Source organism: Eublepharis macularius, chromosome 2, assembly GCF_028583425.1.
Source record: "Eublepharis macularius isolate TG4126 chromosome 2, MPM_Emac_v1.0, whole genome shotgun sequence".
In the NCBI taxonomy this organism is placed as follows: Eukaryota; Metazoa; Chordata; class Lepidosauria; order Squamata; family Eublepharidae; genus Eublepharis; species Eublepharis macularius.
The window spans coordinates 113,517,495-113,543,986 of NC_072791.1; the positions used below are offsets into that span (position 1 = coordinate 113,517,495).

The 26,492-nt window shown below is 42.7% G+C and overlaps 1 protein-coding gene across 2 annotated transcripts in view; it reads right to left on the reverse strand.

The window, feature by feature from the left end:
- Positions 1-8,198: 8,198 nt before the first annotated feature.
- The window catches only part of WT1 (WT1 transcription factor), a 101,775-nt gene continuing 83,481 nt past the window's right edge, over positions 8,199-26,492 (reverse strand). Inside the window, exons 7-9 of one of the 2 annotated variants that reach the window (XM_054971516.1) lie at positions 13,583-13,672; positions 11,062-11,145; positions 8,199-8,477 (exon numbers count right to left, since the gene is read on the reverse strand). In XM_054971516.1, the coding sequence (XP_054827491.1) occupies positions 8,356-8,477; positions 11,062-11,145; positions 13,583-13,672 (296 nt within the window). In that variant the 3' untranslated portion in view covers positions 8,199-8,355. Of the gene's footprint in view, positions 8,478-11,052; positions 11,146-13,582; positions 13,673-26,492 lie in introns of both variants that reach the window. The other variant, XM_054971515.1, reaches the window with a different exon arrangement.

The window sequence follows — 26,492 nt, forward strand, 5'->3', positions numbered from 1 at the left end:
TCAAAAGTTAAATTTACCCATGCAGCTCCATATTAATCCACCATATTTGAATATTCCTTCAAGATTATGCAAATTTCCAGAGACTGCTGGATCTTCGTGGAATATTTGCTGTTATTGGTGAGTTAGGAGGCAAGGTCTGAGATTGTTCTATTTAGGTTGAAAGAAACATTGCACTAGCTGGAAACAGTCCATAAATTTAGCTCGCAGTAACTTGGATTGGCTTCTCATGATGGATACTCTGTGCCATCAACAGATAGACTAGGATTTGTGTCTTCGCAGTGGCATTTCTTTCTGCAGATGCACTTCAGATTCCAGTTCATAGATACTTCTGAAGTCCTAACATATTTCTCAAGACTCTTACTTTCTCAAGAGTTCATACTTTGGATTTTATGTTATGATGCCATTTTAAAAAAAATGTTGAAATTGTTTTAGTGTGATTCTGAAAAAAAACTCCTTATATCTGCTCCCCAATACCCAATGAGCTTATCCAAAAAATCAAAAAGCATACATAGCTAAGATAATCATATATCACAGAACAGAGTTGTGAAGAATAAGTCTGCACATGTTCACTATTCAATTATGGTAGCATTGAGTGAAACAGAGTGAAACAGCCAGCAGAGATCAAGCAATGCAGGAATGTCAGCTAATTTTGGCTAGAAGTCTTAAATTATACTTTTAACACAATACAGTGGTGGCAATTCACACTTTCAGCTATAAGTCATTGAGTGAAACATCATTGGAGGCTGGCATGTAAAGGCTGCATTCAAATGTCACAATGCTACTACAAACTCCCAACTGTGCATGAACATCCTTTGGTTCCCCTACCTCCCTTTATGCACAGAGGTTGATCCAAAACTTTCCAGTTTGATAGAGGTCCAATTCATTGTTATGTCTGCATGGTAGATTATGGAAGCTTTTCCATGTGACTGGTGGGAGGAAACTCTTGTTAAGCTTATGCGTCAATAAAGTATCATAAAATGCACATACTATTTCATGACAAACTGTTTTCTCCCTGGAAGTATTATTTCCCATGCCAAGACCATCAAAGGATCCTATTTGAGAAGCTGTTTCACCTGGATAGTACACAGGCCAACATACACCTTGATAATCTAGCAAAGTTCAGAAAGGCACCTGAATTTAGATGTCATGGTGAATTTGAGCCTGATCAGGCTGAGAAGTTTTGTATCAAGTTCTGTGCAGGGATGGAGGGGGGAGGAACACATGCAAGCACACCACTACGCTGTGTTCATACACAATTGATCTTCAGTTTGTCATAGTGTGTGCCTTGCATGTTTGAATCAGTCTTAACACGAAACCCAGTAGTTCTCACAAAATGAAAAGCTGCACAATCTTGATTTACAAAAAGCTCACTCACTGGGGAGTTTCCCAAGGATTCTTCCTCTGCTGTACTAGTGATACTCTTATGGGAATCTCATTAGTGATATTGCAAGCAACAACAATATGCTGTGTAGATGATAATGTACAGATTCCTAACTGTCAAATGCATCTTAGCTGCATACCATATGGACATTTTACTTTGCTCCTCACATGTCTCTGTTGACATGTAGGGTAAAACCCCAATCGTTTTCTCTGCTACTTTATAAGAACCTGGCAAATGACAGGCACACCCCAAATTGTAAAACCAGCTAGCATACCAAGCCTGTCTTCTGATTTTTGTCTCGGTGTTATTCCCCTGAACTCTTTGTTCCTATCTGTTTGGTCTCTGAATATATTTCATTGCTTTTGAAACCCAATAATGTGTGTTATATTTCCTGACAGTTTTTTTTAAAGCAAAAGTAAAAATGTTAGCAGAGGACAGGAGTAGGAAAGGGGGCTGTTTTATCCTTCCCTCTCCTGCTATTTTTCTACTTATCTCCCACCCCCATCAGCTGCATTTCCACCTTCAAGATACAATTGGCCATCTTTCAACTGGGAGCTCACAGCAGAAAAGTAATAGAGTGACTTTGAACAAGAGACAAACAGAATGTTCAGAGGTGAAAAAGGTTTAAGTTTCTCCTTTACCATTCAAAGTTGCTTTGGGATGGTGATCTTTCTCAAAAGTATAGTATAATGGTTAGACAGACCTGAATTAAAGGCACACAGCTTCAATTCCCACTTGGCCATAAAGCTCATTGGATGACCATGGGCTGTTGTTATGATAAAATAAGGACGCTAACTATGCTTCCCCAAGCTCCTTGAAAGAATGCTGGGATAAAATGTAATAAATAAAATTTTAAAAAATTAAAACAGGAGTAAGAATCATGTTTATTTTAGGCCTTAATAAGTCAGCCTAGTAATTGACCTAAGGTCATCCAGCGAACTTCATGTGAATTTGAAACTAAGTATCCCACTAGGAACTGAGATACTCAAGTTCAAATCTACTTGAAGCTCACAAGGTAACCTTGGGCCTCTCTCTCTCTCTCTCTCTCTCTCTCTCAGCCTAATCTACTTCATAAGGCTGTTGTGACAATAAAATGGAAGAAGGGCAGGATAAAATGTACTAAATAACAATATAACTATTTGCTCCAGTCTCATATTTGCTCCAGCTATATTCTTTGTTAATTGTCTATGAATTAATCATACTGAAGAAAAATCAGTTTAATATTAGTTATTGCACACGTGGGCCTCAACAGATACTGAAGAGGCATTGCACATATATGAGGGAGAACTGGAAAGGCCTCTTCTAAAATGAAATGCCCATGAACATTTATTTGTGTCTCTCCATCTGCTACTCCAGTGATTGGCCATGTCAGCTTAGACAGCATTTGTTTGAATATTTGGGCTGTACGAACAGTTCCACATTAAAAAAACAGAGAGAACACACTCACCAGTGCCCGATATTGGATGTGTCAGTGTAACTAGAGGAACACTGATTACACGCAGCACCTCTTTGCATGCTTCTTCTCAGTAACAAAAGGAAGACTGCTTTCACAGATGCATCCTTCTTGCTTGATCAGGTATGTGCTTTTTTCACATAGAGTGCTGGCAACAGGCCTGAAGAAAAATGTCCTGTCCTATGGAGGCTTAATATATGGAAACTGGCAAGTGAAGCTATAACTTAAAGGCCCTTCTCACCCCTGCCCCCCCCTCTGGTAGATTTTCCCTCCAAAATGGATGGGGTTGTTTGCTGGGGCTGGGAAGCCTCTGGTATCTGGGTGTAACTTAGAATTCCCTTTGTCTCACTCTTAAATAGAGCCATCAGCCTTCAAGTGGTGGCTGGAGATCTCCTGAAATTACAACTGATGTCCAGGTGACAAAGATCAGTTCCCCTGGAGAAAACGGCTGCTTTGGAGGGTGGACTCTATGGCATTATACCATTCTGAGGCCTCTCCCCTCCCCAAACCCTGCCCTCTACAGACTCCACCCCCCAAATCTCCAGGAATTTCCCAACCTGGACCTGGCAAGCCTACTCTTAAATATGTATATATATATGGCATATACAGCTCAAAATTAAGAAGGGAAAAGCAGAAGTCCATGTCTTCTTTAAAATGAAATAGCACTAGAGGTTTAAAAAAGTTCAAAAAGATAACAGCAGGTTTATTCAACAGGCAGATTTGGTATGTAGGTAGGCAGAGGAAGGAAAGCTGAGCTGCTGCTGCTTCCCTGCTACTTTGTTTCCAAAGGGCTGTGCAAAATGCTTGGGTTTTTTTCTTTTCCTAAAGCTTGAAACATGTCTTGGAAGGAGGGGAAAGCAGCTATTTAATCCTTTCCTGGCTTTTAAAGCCAGGAGGAAAGTGCAGTAATGTTACAATGTTGCAATGCTACAATGTTACAACATTGCTACACTTTCTTACCTTTGGGGGGGGGGAAAGTGTGTGTGTGTGTGTGTGTGTGTTGTATACCCCAGGGGAAGGGGGAACCAGCCATTTAGCCCTTTCTTGGCTTTTAAAGCCAGCAAATAAGCAAACTTCTGCAAACATGGGAAGCAGAACATATACTGAAATGCTATAAAGTTCCAGCCAGCATTTGAAAGCAGCAACACTTTTCTTGCATGCAAGAGAACTGTTGCTCCTTTCAAATGCCCGCACTTTTTTCAGCTCATGGGGGATCCTGCTCCCATCAGCTGAAAAGCGGCCGGGTGCAGACCTTTACTGCAGAAAGTTCATCTCCGGTTGCCTAGGAAACTGATTGATCGGCACCAGGCTGTCTGCAGTGATGAACTGAAAACGAACCAAACAATCCAGCCTAAAGTTTGTCCCGGTTCATCAGAAATGGGCTCTGACGAACCGCTGGTCAGCAAACCATGAACCGGCCAGATTAGTGATGAATTTTGGTTCATATTTCAGTTCCTGCCCATCTTTAGTCTAAACTGCAAGAAAGCATTTTCACACATATACATACACCTACTTTCCCCCCACAATTCTTTTGTTTGCAACTTCTTGATATGAGTTTATCTAGAGGCGTGCATTCTTCTGACAACAAAAGATAAAATTGACTGATACAAATGAGTCATAGTACCCTTGAATAAAAGAGTGATTCAATCCCCATGTGGGAAAAAAACTTTAAAAATTAACTGTTGAGTTATTCTGGAATATGCAGCTGCACTCAATGGATGAAAATATAAGACTTTCTCTTTAGTTCTACATATGAACAGGTGTTGGAGATGTAAAAATTCAATCAACATTTTTGTGAGGAGGAAAAAATAAAATAGATGTAGAACAAAATATTATTAAGAGCATGTACGTACTCAGCTAGAGCATATAACTAAAATCTATAGCTTGTAAAAAATATTCAACCAGTATTCAACTGAATGCCTCTTCATATATTAATTTTTTAAGTAAACACCTAAAATATTTTATGTATATTCCCTAAAATATAGAAGTGTGAATGCAACCAACACATTATTATAGAAGTACATTCTTCAGGGAACTTTGTCAGGTTACAACAAACTCAGGTTTTCATCTGGGTAATATGTGAAATATCTCCTGTTAAATGTGCATACCAGATGTAAGTAGAGCTCACCCTTACTTGTGAGAGCTACAAAATCTAAGGGTCAAGTTAGACATGCAGAGGAGAGCCCAAATGGCCTCAGAATAACACCATGGGGGAAGGGCTTCTCCTTCTCCCCTCAAGCCATTTCCCTGTATCACAATAGTACAGGGGGAATCCCCTCCTATTTTTACTACTCCATGTGCACAGAATACTCCATGTGGAGCAGAAAAAACAGGGGGGAAACCTCCCTCCTGTGGTATTTTGACTCAAGGAAACAACTTGAGAGGGGAGGAACCCAGACCCAACTCGTTAAAAACGTTCACATCTAGATTGACCCTCAAAAAGGCATTAATGATGTGGCCTTGAGTTCCACAATGAAAGGCAGGATATAAATCTAATAAAAATTGATTGTGGTTTAAAAGGAAAAGGATAATATTTGTAATGAAAAGTGCACTTTGTAACAGGAAAACACATTATGCAATTTTAGCATATTTGTATACACATACAACCATTTTCCTTTTCATTCCATCCATACAGCTGTTGTGGAATATGGAATAATGTTGCTATAGTAAAGGAAGCAGTATCATTATCCTAGTGTAGTTTGTATTGTAGACACTGTGTCTATTCGAAATGGGAAGAGGTGATTCATTAAATTCAATGAGACAATGCCAGTGTCAGTTTGGCTTATGGATAATCCCATTAAAGGAAAGCAGCTGTTAAGTGATTGTAGTGGAGTGGAACAACTCTCTACAACATAATATGAAACCTGATACTGTTGTCAGTACAATTCCCCAATGAGAAGGATAAATTGTGGTCAAGACCTAGACAGGTTAAATAGTGGTCATCAGTGCTGGTGGTACCTTTCTATGCATAACAGAGTCAACGCTATTGGACAAGAAATTTGAAACTTAATACTAGCCATGAAACAAGATATTTGTTGGACTCATATTTGTCTTTCTTTAATTGGGCTTTAATTGTAAGATCAGTGAAAATGCAGGTTACAGTTTTGGTGGCATCAATAACTTGCAATAATGTCTGAACTGTGATGCATCTAATGTTTATTTACTTTCTAACTGTAATTGTTTAAGAGCAATACATTAGATAGTTATATATATAGCTATATATATATAAGATATATACACCATTTCAAGCAGTTAATAGTAAATAATAAAGCCCTAAACCCTGAAATAGTACAGTTCCTCACAATGGGCATCTCTTTTTGCACATACAATTGTAAATGAGGAGACATTCAAGTCACAAAAGCCACCTGCTTACTTGAAGAGCCATAGGTGAATGAGAATTCTGGACCAGCCTCTTCTTAATTTCAGCTTTAGTTTTATTCTATACAACTTGCTAGCCACATAACCAGCATGGCTGCATGTAAAACAAATCCTAAACATCTACAATAATCGGCTTTACTTGGTGTGACGACTTCACACACAAACATTTAAGAACATTATATAGTTTCTATAGGTCAATGCTATTGGTAAGAACAAGTTAACTTTAAAGCAAGATTCTTATTCACAATACAGAGAGGTTTTGATTTATCTGCACCAGTTTAATAGTCAAGAGTAGACTAATAATTTTGTAGATTGGATTTTTCACAAACTCATGGGGAAGGAAAGTATTTTGGAAAATTGCAGGCACATCAAGCTCTATTTCCACAAGAAGTTAGAGAAGAAAGGGGAAATAAATGGTGAATTATGATATTGCCCCATAATCAGGGATATCAAACTCTTAGGCACTCAATGGCCATCAATACCTAATATATTGTCAGCAAGTGGGGTGTAGAAGTAATTAGAATTATCAGCTGGAGCTGGGGGACCCAGCTGTAAATCTCCACTCTGCCTTGAAGCTCACTGAGTGAACCTGGGCCAGTTGTGCTGTTTCAATGTACCTAATTCACAAGGTTGCTGGGAAGACAAGATTGCAGAGAGGGGAACCATGTCCACTTCCCTGAGCTCCTTGGAGGAAGGGTAGGATAAAAATGTTACAGATAGATTGTGGTTGGAGAAGGGTGCCACAGCTGATGATGACGACGACGACAGGAACCCTATATTTTTCCTGTGGTCTGTTTGCAGGCCTCGGCCACTCACCTCCTCCTGCATTGTTTTTGCTGCTGTGTTCTTCCCATGCCTATGGAACACTATGCAGGGAAGCTTTCCGAGTCAGATGCTGTATTTTTTTTCCAGTTAGGCTTGAGCCCTGAATCTATTAAGCTCTTTCTGAAAAGAAGGCAGTAGAATAGCCTTGCCAGGTCCTCCCTGGCCACAAGCAAGTGGTCAGGGGCCACCAGTGACATCATTACATTACCAGCAATGACCTGATATCACTCCCCATGCATCTGTAAAGTGACATCAGTGCATTGCCAGAGGATGCCAGGGACGGTCTGGAATTTTGACAAAACTCTATTGAGTTTTGCTCAAATACCAACGCATCCTCAGCATCTCCAGCAATGCAGTGATATCATTTCTCAGCACAAGGGGAGTGATGTCAGCATGTCAGGATATTGCTAACTTTTCCTACCACTTTCCCCCTCCACCAGCTTAGTGGTGGCAGGAAGCACCCCCGCTGGCAGCAGGGGCTTGGCAAGCTGGAAATAGGAGGAGAAGAGAAACAGTCCAAAATATCAATGAAAGCAGGTGTTTTCAGGTCTCTATTATGACTCCAAGAAAATGTTACTGGCTACTAAATTTTATTTTTTTAAAAAACACAAACACAAAACACTGTATCCCTGCTATCATTCTTGTCAGCAACAGCACTGCCTCAGTCTGTAGTGTAATTGTGGCAACAGCACAAGTGGAGGACAAACCCAATATGGACTCAGGACTCAGATGCATATGCCAATATATTCTATGAGAAAACAGTGTCCACAGCTCTGAGGAATTTAAACAAAGTATTTTGGAAAAGTTGACATGGAAGAAGAGCATAGAAGTTTCCCTCTTGGTCAGTACAAAGTTCACCAAAATTGTCTTCTTATTCTTACAGAATTGCACCAGTATTTGGAATACTCTATGTAATAAGCATAGAGTATACACTAACAGTCATTCGCACATACCCATCATAATGAATGGGTGAATAAGAATGGGTACGGCCACTAGCTTGACTTTGCACATTTCAAGCAAAAAGTAAAAAGTTCAAAAACTTTGGAACAAATGAAAAAATATACAAGGTTCATTGTAATATTTAAAATATAACAGTCAACTTATATAATAATATTATAAATCATTTGAAGTTTCTGAATGGAAAGATTCCAAAAGTCTATGCAGACACCCAGACTGAACAGAATCCCACAATTGAGTTAACTTGTCACAACTTTATTATGAAGACATCAGAAGATTTCCTAAAAAGTTGAGACAATGGTTGAAATATTTGCAGTAGTTCATAGGGTCCCAACTGGTTTGTACATATGCAGTAAAACATCTAAAGGGTAAGCTGAAGTTTAGTCATGTTCCTGTTGTGCATGTTATGATGGCGGACCAATTCATCAGATCTGGCAAATTTTTTTTGACAGCTGGGCCACCGGCAACTGAAAGGTTTTTCACCTGTCAACAAAACACACAATTATTAAACTAGGATAGGAGTATACTGAATCCTAATCTAGGTCCCTCCCTCCCTTAGGAATCTTATTAATTATGTAGTGTTATTAAGGACTCAATTTTTCTCAAGTTTTCCTAAACAATTTTTTGGGGGGGGAGGGGGGAATTGGTATTTTCCAAGGATGGGGGTTGTTTGTTTTTTAAAAGAAAGTTTGACCAAAAAAAAACCAATCAAGGGAAGCAAGGCCCTCCTCCCTTCTCAGTTGCTTCTCCTACCAAGGGGGGAAAAACTTAAACATTGAGAAGAGAGGATGCATGTTAAGGGGCATGATTTCCTGGCAGGGATAACTGAATTGGGACTTTCATTTGCCTCCCAAATATAATCAAGGAGGAAGAGGAAATTTAAAGCCCTTGGCTCAGTGGTCATCTTTTCACATCAAGATCTGACTTTTCCTAGTAAGCCCTCCCTCCTTAACTTTTGCCCATTCTCAAAGTAATTTATTCTGCTTTGGAAGGTGGGGCACTGGCAGGGAGGACCACCTAGCAACAGCACTGAGAGCCAAACTGTTGCAAACCAGTCTCACATTCAGTAGGGTCTGGGCTTGGGTTACAATGGAGTGAAACTTTTTGATGTGAGGAAGCTTGTGGTCTAGCTAATGTAGCTAAACTTTGAGTACTCTTTCATTCATCAAGGTCATGAAAGTCAATTATTCCAGGAGGAGAGAGGCTGCACTCTGAGTTTCTATTAACTTTAAAAATTAATTACTTTAAAAATGAATTAAAATTAAAGTAATTCTATTACTTTGAAAATTAAGTTTCTATTACTTTAAAAATTACTTTTAATTAATTTTTCTATTACTATTACTTCTATTACTTTAAAAATTACTATTACTTTACTATTACTAAAATTACTATTACTTCTATTACTTTAAAAATTAATGTGATTTATTTTTGGCTCCCAGCAGGTTTCCCACCAAACTAGTATTCAGGATTATACCCACAGCCATTAAAGCTACCTAGGAAAGCCCTGGTGAACCAATTACATGGGAGGCATTCTCCTCCCCCCCTTGTTTGAGCTGCCCTGACCCTGGGCAGCCCTACTCAAGGAACACAACTGCTTCTGTGAGTTGAGGGGGCAGGAGCCACCACAGCTGCAAGCCAATGGCACCACCTCCACACAATACAGGCAGGTGCAAGCCAGGCAGAAGTCACAGCAAGCTTTTACTTCCCCTTCCATTCCCCCTCCCCCCAGTCTGACCCTGATCCACAGCTCCAGCAGGAGACACGTCTGAGTGACAGGGTCTACTATTATTATAAGTGGGAAAAGAGCACTCAAATACTTTGTGCCTCATTGAAGGATACTGTCTTTTTAGCTTTTGGCTGAAAAGTTTTAAGAGATACTCCATGCATTCAAGTAAGTTAATTTAGGGATGGGTAACTTCTATTAACTAAACTAGTATTTCAATGCATGGGGTCATGCTGAAGTAACTCTGCATAGGATTATACTGAAAGTCCCTCTTTCAAACTAGCGGGAAAACAATTATATTGGGGGCTGGTGTGATGTAGTATTATAGTGTCTGACTAGGACCTGGGACATCTGGGTTTGAATGCCTCAATCAACAATGGAAGCCCACCAGGTTATCTTGGGCCCATCATTATCTCTCAGGGCCAAGCTAGAAGTGACAACTGACACAAGTTGGACACTTGTCAGCTTCCCTCAAGTTTTGATGGGAAATGTAGGCATTCAGGTCTTGCAGCTTGGCTCTCTGACTGCTGTCCAATGGACTTTTCAACTGTCACTTGTCCAACATTCCACCAAGCTGCCTACATTTCCCATCAAAACTTAAGGGAAACTGACAAGTGTCCAACCTGTGTCATTCGTCACTTGTAGTTTGGCCCTCAGTCTATCCTATCCTCACATGGTTATTGTTGTGGGGGTTAAGCAGAGGAGGGGAGAATGATGTGAAAAGCTGCTTTGGTCCCTGATCAGAGAGAAAAGCTGGATATAAATAAAAAATAAGCATTACATCTACCACCATTGTCATTATCATTACTATTTGCATAAGTCTAAACACTTCTGGCAATTAGCTCCATACTATGTTGACATCACTTTCTTGGAAAAAGAAAAAACACCTAACCTCTAGGGGCACAGTAACAAGATCAACATAATGGGCGGGGGTGTTTTAAAAAAAACAAAACCCAAACAGTATCACTGTCTCTCTTCCCATCACCACCATCTAATACGTTGTCCTGGCTATTACACTACAGGGTTGAAGTAGCTCTAGTCTGAATATAGCACTGAAAGAAAATATTTAATTACCTAGAAGGACTACAAATATTTGGATAATCTTGAACTCTTTATTAGTCATTTGCACCTTTATTATGTGGGGATAGTGAGAATCAGTTCCTCTTAATTCAAGAAATATTTACAATGTCATCACTAAATATATTGTCATTTCTTAAGATCAAACAAACTATACATTTGCCAAAGTCTTAAGCATGCTGTAAGAATTTAAATCATAACAAAATTGGTTAAGATAAGGTAAATCAAAAAATGTAAATTGGAAAAAAGTATACGCACTTGTTTTACCTGTATGAGTCCTGGTGTGAGTCTTCAGGTGATCAGATCTGGAGAACTTTCTTTGACAGGTTTTACACTGGAAGGGTTTCACACCTAAATAGATAAAAGAAGTCTATTCCTGTATTTCAATGCCTTTTGGGAGGGATGAGGAATATCTGTTATTTCTGAGTTTCCAAACTCTGAATAGTTTATTATTTAATAGTTACTTATTATTTTTAACTATTCTCCTACATATTCCAAAGGACTCCTCAGCTATCTAATCTTTTATAACCTTTTCTTCCTCTTTAGCTCCATTTAATACTTGAATCCCACAGTATCTTAATTTCTGGCAATGTAAGTAAGTACTAACTCATCACTGGTTCTGAACTCAAAAAGTTGTAAGTGAAGGACACTCTGTGATACTGGTTGCTGTTTTAACAGTTCAGTTTCTGGGACATAATTCGAATGTAAATGTAAAATTTACTGTAAATCATTTATCCTGGGGTTTTTTTTACTAAGTCAATCTCTTAAAGTTTACTAATTAATCTAACCTAAGAAATTTACTGACCGTACCCAGCAGAGTATTTCCTTTCATATTTCTACTATCCACAAAACTAGTTTTCCATACCATTATAAACCCCTAAACCGTAAAGTGAATCAATGAAAGCATAATGCATGGGAAACATTTCATGTTAATTTGTTGTTTTTCATATTTTGACTCCAAGTTACCAGAGTATGGAATCTGATAGTGGAAATGCCCATGTCATACTTGGAGGTGAAGATTTTCTTCAGCTATGAATAATCATATATCTAATGATGAATATAGCCCTAGATTCAGAAAGTTAAATCTGCAGATTAGGGCCATGTACAGAGGGGGAGGAGATCTTTTTATAAATCTGGTAATCCCTCAAGTTTGCAGAAAAATAATAAAAGGGGAGCAATAAAAATCTTTAAAATTCTGAGATATCACAGGATTTCCTCACAATATTTTGGCAGACAGTAGGATTACCTGGGGAACTCTGGTAATCCAAAATGCCTGCTCTAGAATCACTTCAAATGGGGACAGCTGAGGATCCCCATGGAAACTGGAGAAATTAAGTAAGTAAAAAAAAAAAACCAGAAAAGCTGCAGGTGGGTGGGTGGGTGGATGGATGGACGGATGGACAGAGAGATGGGACAGGTAGGTGGGATGGAGGAAAAAAGGGGAAATGGAGATAGGCTCACGATGATCAGCCGGAGCAAATGACTTCCCTCCAAACATGGGTTATTCTCCAACTCAGAAATCAGCCGCAAAACTTTTGTGGTTAGATCTTGCTAAATTTCACAATGCATCTATGTGCTACCATATTCTTCCACTCTCTTATTGCTATTCCATAAAGAACTGCTTCAGCATATGTTTAAATGCATATATTATTAAGAGCTTTGTGTATTAGGTTATAGATAGTAAGCAAGGCTGTATGGTATACAGCATTTCAACCACCTTTCCCATTAATAAACTATGGAGTTTACCACCCAAATGGGACTGTACGTACGGCATTTTCTTTTCAAAAGAGGTGCCTCAGATCTAAGTGACTGCCTAACTGGCAGAGAGAAAAAACAAGAAATGAAACAGCAATACTATCGGTTTATAATGTTGAAGTATGGGCTAGAAAGTTTATACAAATAAAAAAATTAATTATAATACTAAAGTTGTCATGTATGATTCATAAACTCTAAAACATGGCTCATTTCTAAGGTGCTACTGGACTCAAATCCTGCTGTTCTACTGCAGACCAACATGGCTACCTACCTGAAATGATCTAAAATATAGTGCACTTTTTAATAACTTCAGCATTTAAAAATGTGCAAATATGTAGTGTGGTCTTCCAACTTTTAATGTGTTTTCATTACTGAATAATTTACCTATTTTTTTTAATTACCTAAGAAATTTTGTTTGGTAGTTCTTTTCTAAAATATGTGTACTGTCAACAGTGAGGAGCATTGTTTATAGAATATAGCCCAGTGTTTCATATTCCTCAAGATTACCTGTATTGGTGGATAACACCCTTTTTATATGTACTAGGTACTGTAAGAAATAATAATTTTGGCCTGCATATTAGTTATGCATGCCAAAGATCCAAATATAATTGCTTCCCTTTTCTCAAATATGTGTAATTGTTTGACCTGTGCTGATAATATTGTTATAATTATAACAGAATGTAAAAATAACCACCTCATATGTTCAGTGTTTGTTTAATTTTGAATATATTTAAACCTTTGACTGAATCTGGCTGTACAGCCCCTGGCTGTAACCCCTGGCTGTAACCACACATTGTTGGATGTTGCACCATCTTTCTGTTATATATTACAACAGCATCGACTTAAACTGCACAGGAAAATCCAGTTACAAATTATTGCTATAGTGCAATGAGAGTGCAATATTCAAGGATGTGTAAATGCAACCCAAGATTCTTAAGTACTAAGGAAAATAATTAGAATTCAATTCTGAACACTCCAAGTAATTTAGAAATCAGACTGATACAGATTTTAAAAGGCAATACATGCAACAAACCTGTATGTCGTCTTTGGTGTCGTTTGAGTTGATCCGAACGAGAGAACCTTCGTTCACAGTCCTTAAAGTCACACTGGTATGGTTTCTCACCTTTGAGAGAATGTTTCATTTGAAAGGATTAAATAAATGGGGAAGTTATTAAATGAAAGCAATACTACATGTCATACTAAAATACTAGAACAATTCTTACTTCTATGACCAATGTACATATAATGCAGCAGGGAGGAAGACATTTGAGGAAAGTCAATATAACTGTGCTTCTGGAAAAGCTGCTTTTTACATTTTTTGTTTATCAAGAAAATGTGTAAACAACAATCATGTGTTAATGGCACAAGACTTTATTTTATCCACAATACTCAGAGAGCATAGCTGTCACGTTTAACAACTGTTCAGAGTGTGTATTTATGGCAGAATAAATCTCATTCCAAAACTGATCATCTTAGTGCATGTGACCTTTTCTACATGGAAATTTATCTCCATGCTTAAAGGAACACACAGAAATTGTATTTGCTTTCATTCAATTAGGTTGAAGCAATTATACTTAACCAAGTTGTTTGGGTGGTAAATATGAAGGGTTAGAATTTATGCTGGATATTCCTTGACAATCTAGGCAGGATTTTTTAAACATAAAAACACTATTATGTAGATAATGTATAAAGGAATGTCATTTTAATTAGCACATTTATAGAATTTTCTTGAAATGCCCAAAATGCAGCTAAAAATATCTGCGTTTGTAATATATTTGGTTATTTTCCTTCTGAGGCTAATCTCTTAAATCTATTGCACCTTATGAGATCTACTGAAATTGTTATTTACATAAGACTGAAGGCCAACTTACACTTTTAGTTTGTAATGACCACCTGCATGTTACACAAATCCTAGCCCTTGGCGTGCCTCTATCTCCATTCTACTTAGATAACTTCCTCCTGTTCACACTAACTGACAGGTTTGGTACAGAAAAATATCAAAGTTCCAAGTAAATTGTCATAATCTCCTGTACTTCAAAACAACATCATAAAAGTAAGTACCAACTGAGATTGTCCACAGGATACATTAATACACATGAAAATATAGAACCACCTAATGTGAAGACAGACCAAAGATTTACCAAGCCCATGACTGTACTCTGACTGGCAGTGACTTTCCCAAGACTCAAGAAAGGTCTTTTCCAGCCATCATTTTTAACAGGGTATATGAGGGCTTAAACATACATTCTATGTATGCAAAAAACAGTGTTGCACTTACTTGTAACTGTTGTTCGTCTAGGTCTTCGTGCAGGCACACATTGGATACTGCGCAGGCGCAGGCCAGCTGTCAAAAAGATTTTTCAAGCTCTCAGATGCTAGAGGGTGCTCACTCTTGGCAACACACCTGCGCGGAGGGTTCCCGCCAAAATGCAGTGTTGCTGGATGCAGTGACTAGAGATGGGCACGAACCGCATTACAAATGTCAAAACCCCACGAAAATGGCGATTGCGTGATCATGACCTGGCGGATCGTGATCAGCCACGGCCAACGAACCAGCGGTTGGGAGAGGCCCAGTTTGGGGCGTTCGGGAAGCCAGACACTCAGGCGCCAGCAATCTATTCCCCTGGCAACGGAGCCAGGGGAATGCCTGAGCTCTGTCTGCCCTCCCTCTGTCGCCCTGGAAACCCAAATGGAAGCCCAGCTTTCCTGGATCAGCAGGGCTTCCTTCCAACCACGGAGCTGCAAAGCGGTTACAAGTTGGGAGAAGGCACCCAGGGGAGGGAGGGGGAAGGGGGTGTTCTGTAGCCATGGGCACTCCAATCTCATCCCTGCAAACCCTGATAGGCAGCTCTGACGGCCAAACACAGACCTCCTGTGTTGCTGAATGGGACCCATGCTTATAAATAGCCATGGGCCCCCAGGCTGGGTTTCACTTTCTGCGAGCAGTGGAGTGAGACAGAGCTCGTGCTTCCCACTTGCTAGCCTTTGGAGAGAGAGAATGAGAGAGTACAATTGAGCTTGGCTTTGGTGGATAGGGATCTATCTCCTCTGGTGCCAGGGCTGCTGCCAGGCCCTGGGATCTAGCTAGGTGGGCACCTGGTCTGAGGGCTCCCCAAATGATTTGTATTATTATCACAATCCTAATCATTTAAATTATGATTCCTATTATTACTATTATTACTCTTAGCCACTGTTCCTGTTCTGCCCAGGCATCTTGGTGTGCTGGGCTACAGCTGTAGCCCCAGCCTCTAGTTCCAGTGCTGCTGCCAGGCCCTGGGGCCAAGCTCAGTGGGCACCTCAACTGAGGGCTCACACAGTGTTATTAGTGCCTGTTCTGTTCAGATCTGTGGGAGTGGTGGGCTAGAGCTCTAGTCCCTCCTTCCTTCTGGTGCCAGGGCTGCTGCCAGGCCCTGGGGCCAAGTTCGGTGGGTACCTCAGCTGAGGGCTCACATTACTGCCTGATCTGTTCAGGGCTGTGGGAGTGGTGGGCTAGGGTTCCTCCCTCCCTCTAGTGCCAGGGCTGCTGCCAGGGCCTGGGACCAAGCTCGGTGGGTAGCTCAGCTGAGGGCTCACATTAGTGCCTGATCTATTCAGGTCTGTGGGAGTGGTGGGCTAGGGCTCTAGTCCCCCCTCCCTCTGGTGCCAGGGCTGCTACCAGGCCCTGGGGCCAAGCTCAGTGGGCACTGCGGTGGAGGGCACACAGAGTCATCTCCTTTCCTGTCCTCCTTAATTCTAGTTTGGTGGCACAATGAGTCTTCCTGTGTTGGCTGCCAAGGGTGGTTGTGGGATGAAGTGAGATGGCAGTCCTCCGGGTTCACTTGTGGAAAGCAGTAATGGGTGTGGCTCGGGGGCCACAGGGAGTCCTCCTGCTCTCCCCAATTCACCTATGTGGGCTAGGGAGGCCCAAGAGGTCTTTGCACAGGAGGGAGAGAATCTCTCTCAACGTTTTGTTGAGGGGTGGGTGGGCGATGGATCTCTGGAGGAATGTTATGTGTTATGAAAGATCCCTCCTGTCCCCATCCCAAACTCTCAGTGGTGTCCCCTCCCGCAGTCCACCCCTCACCCTGTCGTTTGTGTCCAACCCCGCAGCGCAGCCTGTAACTGTTCGTCCTCCTTCCCCTGTGACAGTTAGCAGTCGGTGTTACAAGGCCTCCGTATGGAGGCACTTTCAGGCCCTTCCTGATGATTCCCGTGTGGTGTGGTGCCATGCCTGTGATGTCCTGGTGCACAGGGGCAAAACCCCGAAGCACCTGTCTTTGACAGCCCTGAAGAGGCACCTGAAGAGGCACCACCCAAGCCTGTCTCCCTCCTCACCCAGTGAAACATCCATTGGGGGGAGAAAGGGGGCCATCCGCTCTTCTGAGCGGAGGTCAGTGGGAGAATCACTTTGCCCTGAGGTTGATGCTGGTGAGAGCAGAGTGCTCCAGCAGGCCGTGCTGGTGGAGGTTGTCCCCTCGGGGTCCAGGACAGCGCCGCTTACAACCTCGAGGCTGATGGCTCAGGAGGGGGCTGCCGCCACACTGTTCCTCAGCGGGACCCTCAGGTGAGGACCCGTAGCTGCTAGGGGATCTTCCCCCTCCCCCTCCTCATGTCAGACAGAACAAGACAGAGAGACAGATAGAAAGATGTATTGAAAAACAACAACAAAACCATTGGGAAAAGATGGACACACAAGCCTACAGATGGATGATGATAGAGAAAGGAAAATAGAAAAGAACATAGTTATTGAAAAAGAAAAAAAGACAGCTAGAGATGGAAAGAAATAATAAAGGACAGATATATACGTAGAAAGAGATTCAGATAAATAGTGGTGGAATCACATAGGAAGAGACAGAGAGAGATCGAAAGTTGCAAACAGACGGTGAGAGGGAGAAACAGAGAAACAGATAGAAAGGGGCACACAGATATCAACCATTCTAGAAGTAGAAATAGAATGTGAATGCATCAAGGAGATATAGAATCGAACAGAACACGCCACATCCATGGAGAAAAGGACTGAAAATCAAAAACAGAGAAAGAGACAAACAGTACAGAATGTATCAGTGTAATGCAAAAGACACTAGAATGTATGCACAAACATTAGAGAATGAATGTTACTTAGAGAATGGTATGTGGTTGGAGAACTGAATGTAGAGTGTGGTTGGGGGTGCGATCTTCCCACTTACCCCCCACATGACAGGTCCTCTCCCTCCCATCCTTTCCGGCAAGGCAGGAAGGTGTGTACTGTTGGCTGCCTCCGCCACACTGTTCCTTGGTGGGACCCTCGGGTGAGGACCCACGGATGCTGGGGGATATTCCCCCTCCCCCTCCTCATGATGACAGGTCCTCTCCCACCCACTCTGGGAATACCAGCGCGTTCCTTTTTGGCCTGGTGGACGGGCACATGGGGGGGTGCTGCCGGCAAATGGCCAGACCCCTTGCCCCCTGAGGGGAGGTGGCTCTCCACCGTCTCCCCGTGCCTACCAGGCCCAGTGGCCGCCACCAGTACCCACCATTCCTTTCTTGCTGGGAATACCAGCGCGCTCCAGTTTGGCCTGGCGGGCAGGCACATGGGGGGGTGCCGCTGGCGAGTGGCCAGACCCCCCACCGCCTGAGGGGAGGCAGCTCGTCGCCGCCTCCCCGTGCCCGCCAGGCCCAGCAGCTGCTGCCAGCACCCACCTTCCCACATAGCTCGGGATACCAGCGTGCCCCGCTTTGGCCTCCACGATCCACAATCCACGATCTGGTTTGGTTCGGGAACAGGAGATGTTCGTTGCAGTTCATTAATTCAGACTCATCGTCGGCACTGAACCACGATCCGCTGATTCGTTAATTTTTTTTGTTTCGTGCCCATGTCTAGAAGTGACCCTTCTTCCCTCAGTTCCTCCTATGCTGCCACAAGTTGCTAATAATCTCACAGTGGGGTAGGAGGAAGGGAATGTGTGCCTGCACAAAGACCTAGACAAACAACAGTCACAGGGAAGTGCAATACTGTTTTCGTTGTCGGTCTTCAGTGCAGTCCCACATTGGGAGGACAGCAAGCTACTCACCAATGGAGAAGGGTGTGAGATGTTCAAGCCAAGATCAAGTGTAGAAGAACACTGCGAGGACTGCTTTCTGTTGTAAGTGGAACTTGGAAACGACTTTGGGTAAGAACTCTAAACTGGGGTAGAAAATGATGTTTTCATGAAAACTTGAAGGAATTAGGGGTCTAAGCGAAGAGCTCCCAATTCACCCACCCTCTCTAGAGAGGTAATTCACAACCAGTAGAATGACTTTCCAGGAGAGGAAGTTAAGGTCACAAGAGGCTAGGGGCTCAAAGGGTGCTAACATAAGTTGACCCAACACTAAGGATAGACTCCACTGTGGTAAGAGAGGTCTTCTAGGTGAGGTTTTATTTATGCCTTTCAGGAATTGTTTAGATGCCTGGTGTGAGAACACCATTTTACCATCAACAGTTTCATGGAAGGCAGAGATAGCCACCAGATGGACTTTCACTGAAGAGGCTGCTAGACCATCCTTCAACAGTGACAGCAAATAGGATTGTCAATGGACAGGAAAAAGTAGAGAAAGTTGTGTCAGCTATCCATTTGGAGTAATGAGCCCATTTATGCCCGTAGGAGGATCTCGTCGATTGTTTACAGGCATTCAGCATGATCTGAGTTACTTCTCTAGAGAAAGGGGCTGTGTTGGTAGTAGAAGCCAGGCCATAAGTTTGAGGACGGCTACATTGTGATGTAAGACCTGCCCTCTATGGATGAGATCTGGAACCTCCGGGAGGTGGATGTACGACCCCCAAGACATCTCCCACAGTGTCGGGAACCAGTCTCTGCATGGCCAAAAGGGAGTGATTAGGATGCAGTGTGAATTGAATTCTGCTGAGCACCTTGGGGATTAAGGGTATGGGTGGGAAAGCATAGAAAAGGGTCTCCTCCCATGGGGTTTGAAAAGCATTCCCAAGGGAATTCAGGTCCAAGTCTGCCAGGGAGCAGAAATTGTCAACCTTGGAATTGTCTGAGGTTGCAAACAAATCCACGTCTGGTTTTCCCCATTTCCTGAATATGGGGAGTAGATATTGAATATTGATAGACCATTTAAGAACATAAGAACATAAGCAAAGCCATGTTGGATCAGGCCAGTGGCCCATCCAGTCCAACATTCTGTCACACACAGTGGCTAGAAATCCAGTGCCAGCTAAAGGACTGTCAGTGAGGCCAGGACACCAGAAGCCCTCCCACTGCCTTCCTTCCAGCACCAAGACAACAGAGCACCACCTCCCCACAAAGAATACCATCTATCTCCTGTGGCTAATAGCCACTGATGGACCTCTGCTCCATATATTTGTCCAGTCCCCTCTTGAAGCTGGCAATGCTTGTAGCTGCCACCACCTCCTGTGGCAACGAATTCCATGTGTTTATCACCCTTTGTGTAAAGTAGTATTTTCTTCTATCTGTTCTAACCCGACTGCTCAATAATTTCATAGAGTGCCCACGAGTTCTTGTATTGTGAGAAAGGGAGAAAAACACATCTTTCTCTACCTTCTCTAACCCGTGCATTATCTTGTAAACCTCTATCATGTCTCCCCTCAGTCGTCTTTTCTCCAGGCTAAAGAGCCCCAAGCGCCTCAATCTTTCCTCATAGGGAAAGTGTTCCAACCCTTTAATCATTTTAGTTGCCCTTCTCTGTACTTTTTCCAGTGCTATGATATCTTTTTTAAGGTGTGGCGACCAGAACTGTACACAGTACTCCAAATGAGGCCTCACCATCGATTTATACAGAGGCATTATGATACCGGCTGATTTGTTTTCAATCCCTTTCCTAATAACCCCTAGCATAGCATTAGCTTTTTTTATGGCAGTCGCACACTGTGCTGACGTTTTTAGTGAGTTATCTATCATGACTCCAAGATCTCTCTCTTGGTCAGTCTCCGCCAGTTCAGACCCCATCAACTTGTATTTATATTTTGGATTTTTGGTTCCAATGTGCATTACTTTGCACTTGGCTACATTGAACCTCATTTGCCACATGGATGCCCACTCTTCTAGCCTCGACAGATCCCTTTGGAGTGCCTCACAATCCTCTCTGGCTTTCACCACCCTGAACAATTTCGTGTCATCTGCAAATTTAGCCACTTCACTGCTTAATCCCAATTCCAAATCATTAATAAACAAGTTAAAAAGCATTGGACCCAATACCGACCCCTGTGGCACCCCACTGCTCACCACCCTCCACTGTGAGAAGTGCCCGTTTATACTCACTCTCTGTTTCCTATTAATTAGCCAGTTTTCGATCCACAAGAGGACTTGGCCCTTTATCCCATAGCTACTGAGCTTACTTAGGAGCCTTTGATGAGGAACTTTGTCAAAAGCTTTCTGGAAGTCAAGATAAACAATATCTATTGGGTCTCCCTTGTCCACTTGTTTGTTCACTCCCTCAAAGAACTCTAACAGATTGGTGAGACAAGATCTTCCCTTACAGAACCCATGCTGAGTTTTCCTCATCAGCTTTTGGTCATCAATGTGCCCACTAATTTTATTTTTGATAATAGTTTCCACCAACTTACCCGGTATTGACGTCAGGCTGACTGGCCTGTAATTTCCCGGATCTCCCCTGGAACCTTTTTTAAAGATGGGGACAACATTAGCTACCTTCCAGTCCTCAGGAACAGATGCAGAGTTTAATGACAGATTACATATTTTTGTGAGGAGATCTACAAGTTCACACTTGAGTTCTTTCAGAACTCTTGGATGTATGCCATCTGGGCCCGGTGATTTATCAGTTTTTAAATTATCTAGCAGTCGCATAACCTCCTCTCTCGTCACCTCAATGTGACTCAGGTCTTTCAAAACCCCTCCCAAAGTCAGTGCTTCCGGAGTGGGCATGCACTTCTTATCTTCCACAGTGAAGACAGAAGCAAAGAACGCATTCAGCTTCTCGGCCATTTCCCTATCACCCTTTAGTAATCCTTTTACGCCTTGGTCATCCAAGGGCCCCACTGCCTCCCTAGCTGGTTTCCTACTTCTAATATATTTAAAGAATTGTTTATTGTTTTTCTTTATGTTCTTTGCAATATGCTCCTCATATTCCCTTTTTGCCTGTCTGATCACAGACTTGCACTTTTTTTGCCACAGCTTATGCTCCTTTTTATCAACCTCACTCCGACTAGTTTTCCACTGCCTAAAAGAATCCTTTTTACCTTTTACAGCTTCTATTACATTGCTTGTTAACCATGCTGGCCTTTTCCTAAACCTATTTGTGCCTTTCCTAACCAGCGGTATATATTTAATTTGAGCTTCCAGGATTGTAGTTTTAAATAGTCTCCAAGATTCCCCAAGTGTTTTGACCTTTTTTACTTTCCCTTTCAGTTTCTTCTTCACGTACCCCCTCATCTCAGAAAAGTTACCCCTTTTGAAGTTAAACATGGCTGTGTTGGTCTTATTTGGCAATTTCCTATTTATACATATGTTGTACTCAATAACATTATGGTCACTGTTCCCAAGTGGTGCAATCACATTTACATCTCTCACCAGGTCTTCAGCATTACTGAGGACCAAATCCAGGATCACCTCTCCCCTAGTAGGTTCTAGTGTGGCTTGTAGTGTGGCTTGAATACTCTGCTCAAGGAGACCACTCTGTTGTTTGCGGTTCCTGCTATGTGAGTGGCCTGGGGGGAAATGTTGCTTTGAATTTCCCAGTGCCACAGTCTTGTTGCCTTGGGACAGAGGGTCAGTGAGGCCATTCCTCCCTGCTTACTGACATAGTAGAGGGTGATTGTGTTGTCCGTGCAGACCTGGACGCTCTTGTTGCAGAGAAGATCTGTAAAAGAAGCAAGGGAATATCTAATTGTTCTCAGTTCTAGAACATTAATGTGTATAGAGCATTCAGAGTGTGACTACGTCCCTTGTACCCTACAGTGTGCGCCCCACCCCATAAAGGAAGCATCTGTAGTGATAGAAGTTTCAGGGAATCTGTATAGCAAATAGCATTCGCCAAAGGAGGTTAGTCTCTAAGGACCCCCAGTCAAGAGGTCTAATCATTGCCCTGGGGATAGGGAGTTTCCTTTCTTAGTGATCTCTGAGGGGTCGAAGTGTCATATAAACCAATTTTGAAGTGGCCTCATGCGGAGGCAGGCAAAGATACTACACTGGAAGTGGATGCCATGAATCCCAGGAGTTTTGGGATTTTTACAGCAGGTTGAAAATGGTTGTTCTTGAACATGATAATCAGACATTGGAGAGATCTTACCCTGTCTAGTGGCTGGAAGGATCTCCCAACTGTGGAGTCTAGCCTAGCTCCAATAAACTGGATATTCTGTGTGGGAACTAAGGCAGATTTCTTTCAATTGATTATGAAGCCCAGATGGGACATAGTTTGGATGGTGATCTCTATATGATCTTGGAGGAGACTCCTAGAGTGGGCAACCAGCAGTCAGTCACCCAGATAAGAGTAAACGGAACAGCCCCAAGACCTCAAGTGTGCTACCACCACTGCCATACATTTAGTAAATATTTGGGGGCAGATAAGAGGCCAAAAGGCAAGACAGAATATTGGAAAATTTCTCCCTGGAAGTAAAATCTAAGATACTTCCTATGATCAGGGTGTATTGCAATGTGGAAATAGGCATCTTTGAGGTCAATGACTGCAAACCAGTTACTGAGTTCTAGGTACTGCAAGACACTGGAGAGGGTCAGCATTCTAAATTTTTCAACTTTAATGAACAAGTTAAGTTGGCGAAGGTCCATCCTTCTTCTCCACCAGAAAGTAGTCGGGAAAAAAGCCGTATGGAGATTCCTCAGGTGAGGTCTTCTGAATAGCCCCCTTTGCCAGGAGCTCTTCGATAACGGAGGAAAGGGCTTCCACTGGGCATGTAGATGTGTTGCAGGGTAAATACAATAGTAACCATGATGCACAACATGGAGGATCCAAGAGTCAGTTGAGATCGATGCCCAATAATCTGTGAAAGGGGCCAACCTGTCTCTAAACACACTGGATTGTTGGGCGGTTAGTCAAAAAAGGGATTTTTGTCCCTGTCTCGATTTTGAGGAGCTTGGTTGAGGCTGTCTGGGTCTGGACTTGCTGGACCTTTTTGTACTTCCACAAGGGTAGTTGGAATATGATCTCTGTTGGTAAGATTGGTAAGGTTGGTACAAGTACCTTGAATGGCATTGATAAGGTTGACAACTCTGGTAACGTTGTTTAAAAGGGTATTGCTGCGGGTGGTGGTGGTGCTGGGGGGCTGATGACCCCTAGTGTCTGTTGATTTTTCTTCATCTGTTGAAGAAATTCATCAGTATGTTCAGAGGATAATGATGATCCTTCAAAAAGGAAGTCCTCGATTTTGCTACGTTTCCCTTGGGGAAGAGGCATGGAACATAGCCAGGAGTGGCATCTAAGGACTATAGCTGAGGCCATGGCTCTAGCTGAGCAGTCTGCAGCATGTTTGCCTGCAGACATCTGCTGCTTGGCAAACCTCATGGCTTCTCCCTGAAGTGCTCTAATAAGTGTCTTTCTTTCAGTTGGTAGATCTTGAGTGTAATTGGATAAATGATCCCACAGGAATAGGTTGTACAAACCCATGATTGCCTGGTAGTTTGCAGTCCAGAATTCTAGTGCTGCTGAAGAATATATCTTCGGCCCAAGAGCATCCCTCTTTTGTGTCCCTCCTTATCCACTGGGGATGAGTGGGAACCATAAGGATGCCTAGATTGTACTTCCTCAGTGACAAAGGATGAAGGGCATGGGTGTGTGAACAGAAAAGCACAATCTTTCTGTTGCAGTTTGTAGGTGTTTTCAATCTTGCGTGATGTAGCAGGTGATGATGCTGGGTTTTCCCAAACTGCATGAGCAATGTCCAGGAGATTTTTCACTAGTCGGAAGGCCACTGAGGCTGGTGAGCTGGAGTAAAGTGCCTGGAGCACTTTGCTCTTGGGTTTTGGAGTGGCAGCAGTTAAGTCTAAGTCAAGAGCACGCGCCATCCAGAGCATCTGCTCAGAAAATAGGTGAGAATCTTCGGCTGGAGAGATAAATTTAGTGTTTCCTACTGCTTCCTTGGGGGACAGATCCAACACCGGATCAGACACTGCTTCAGAATGGTGAGAAGCTGCATCCTCTCTTTCATCTGAGTATTCAGAAAGAGCAGGTGAGTGGTCATGGAATCAGGATGATCTGATGGATGAACCTGTCAGATTCAGGAGTAACAGGGTTGGTAATGCTCCTGTCAGAATCAAAGGTGGAACTGAAGGAGAAGCGGTGCAGATTGGAGTCATGAGAGGAAGTCTTGCCAGTTCAGAATCTGTTGAAGCAGTGTGCCCTGGAATGCAGGAAAGGGAGTCTGAGGTGTCAGTGGTGGGTTCCATGCTGCAGACGATGAAGCCATTGGTTCCAAAGGAGTCGCGCCCAAGGCTAACGGTGGGCACGGAACTGAGCTCAGGTCCGATGAGAAGATTTGGTGGATCTCCTCAGCAGGGCTCCTGCTTTCTTTTTCCCTGTGCAGAGGCAGAGTTGGTGGTGGTGATGAAGTCACCAGTTGCCAGAGAATCTCTTCCTCAATGATAAGGGACAGAGCGGAGGACGAAAAGTGGTGGTGTCGGTGTGAAGGTGTTGATGCCGACTTTCAAGGGTGCTTCATCTTAGCTTTGCACTTTTTAGCCAGAGGTTCCAATGTCACTGGATCCTCCTGAGAGGATGAGGCCTGGTTCTGGTGCTGATAACAGCCACAGAGTACCCCAGAAGCTCTCCCAGAGTAGTATGCCCTGCCTGTTTATACCAGACTCACCGGTTTCAGGGTTCTTAGCTGGAAGCCCTTGTGCACAGCAGGCAGACACTCAAGACACAGGAAGGATAATTATTTATTAGCTCAAGAGAACAGTCAAATTAACAATACTCACTCTTGAGGCAAAGCAATGGCAATAAAAAAAAGAGCTTGACCTAATCTTAGCTAAAACAAAGCCCACTAAACAAATAGGTACCCAACCTCCATGCTCCTGTGATTCAGCCTCTTCTTCCTTTCTTTTCGATCCACCCAGCCTTTTCTTAAGCCTGGGGGAGGAGCCGCCTAATCAAGGACAACCACCAGGTGCACTTAATTAGCCACTTATCCACTGTTCTAGACACTTCTTCAATTCCGACTTTGACTGCACACCCTTGGATGGAACGGGAGCCTCATGGGGTCTGATGTCAGTTCAGGTGTTAAAACCGAGGGTCGGTTCTGCTTCAGATCTGGTGCATCAGCTCTAGAGCATGGCAGATCATGCTCGGAGTGCAACTTTGCATCCCGTTCAGATGGTCAGGAGGTAGTCGGCTTTTCAGAGGCCATAAGGGATAATTCCCATAACACTGCTTTCAAGCGTGCAGCCCAATCGTTTCTGGCCTTGGGGGTAAACTACTTACAGTGTTGGCAGGTCCCCATGTTAAGGCCCTTGCCAAGGCAGAGCAAGCAAAGCTCATGCTCATTAGAGTGTGGCATCTTTGTTCTGCAGTGAGTGCATTTTTTAAACAAGGCTTTTTGAGATGTTGTAGACATAGGGATCCCAAATAGAAGACAGAGAAGCAAGAAAGGCAAGAGAGAGAGAGAGGGAACCTTTTTCAATGACAGCAAGAAAGGAACTGAGAGAAGAAGGGGCACTCTGCCTAGCAACACAGCATTTTGGCGGGAACACTCCACACAGGCATGTTGCTGGGAGGGAGTGCCCTCTAGCGTTTGAGAGTTTGAAAAATCTTTCTGATGGCTGGCCTGTGCCTGCACAGTCCCCAATGTGGGACTGCAATGAAGACCGATGCCGAATATGTTTTTACCAGTGAGCTATGGGTTTTGCATAGACACATGATCTTCTGCATTCCTCAGTTCTGATAAATGTCAGAACCAGTTCTGACTTTGGTGTGATTCTTTAGGATCTTTTTAACATACATTCTGGTAAAATGGTTATATTTACCATGCCATAAACCAATAGCTTTGAGATCTTGTG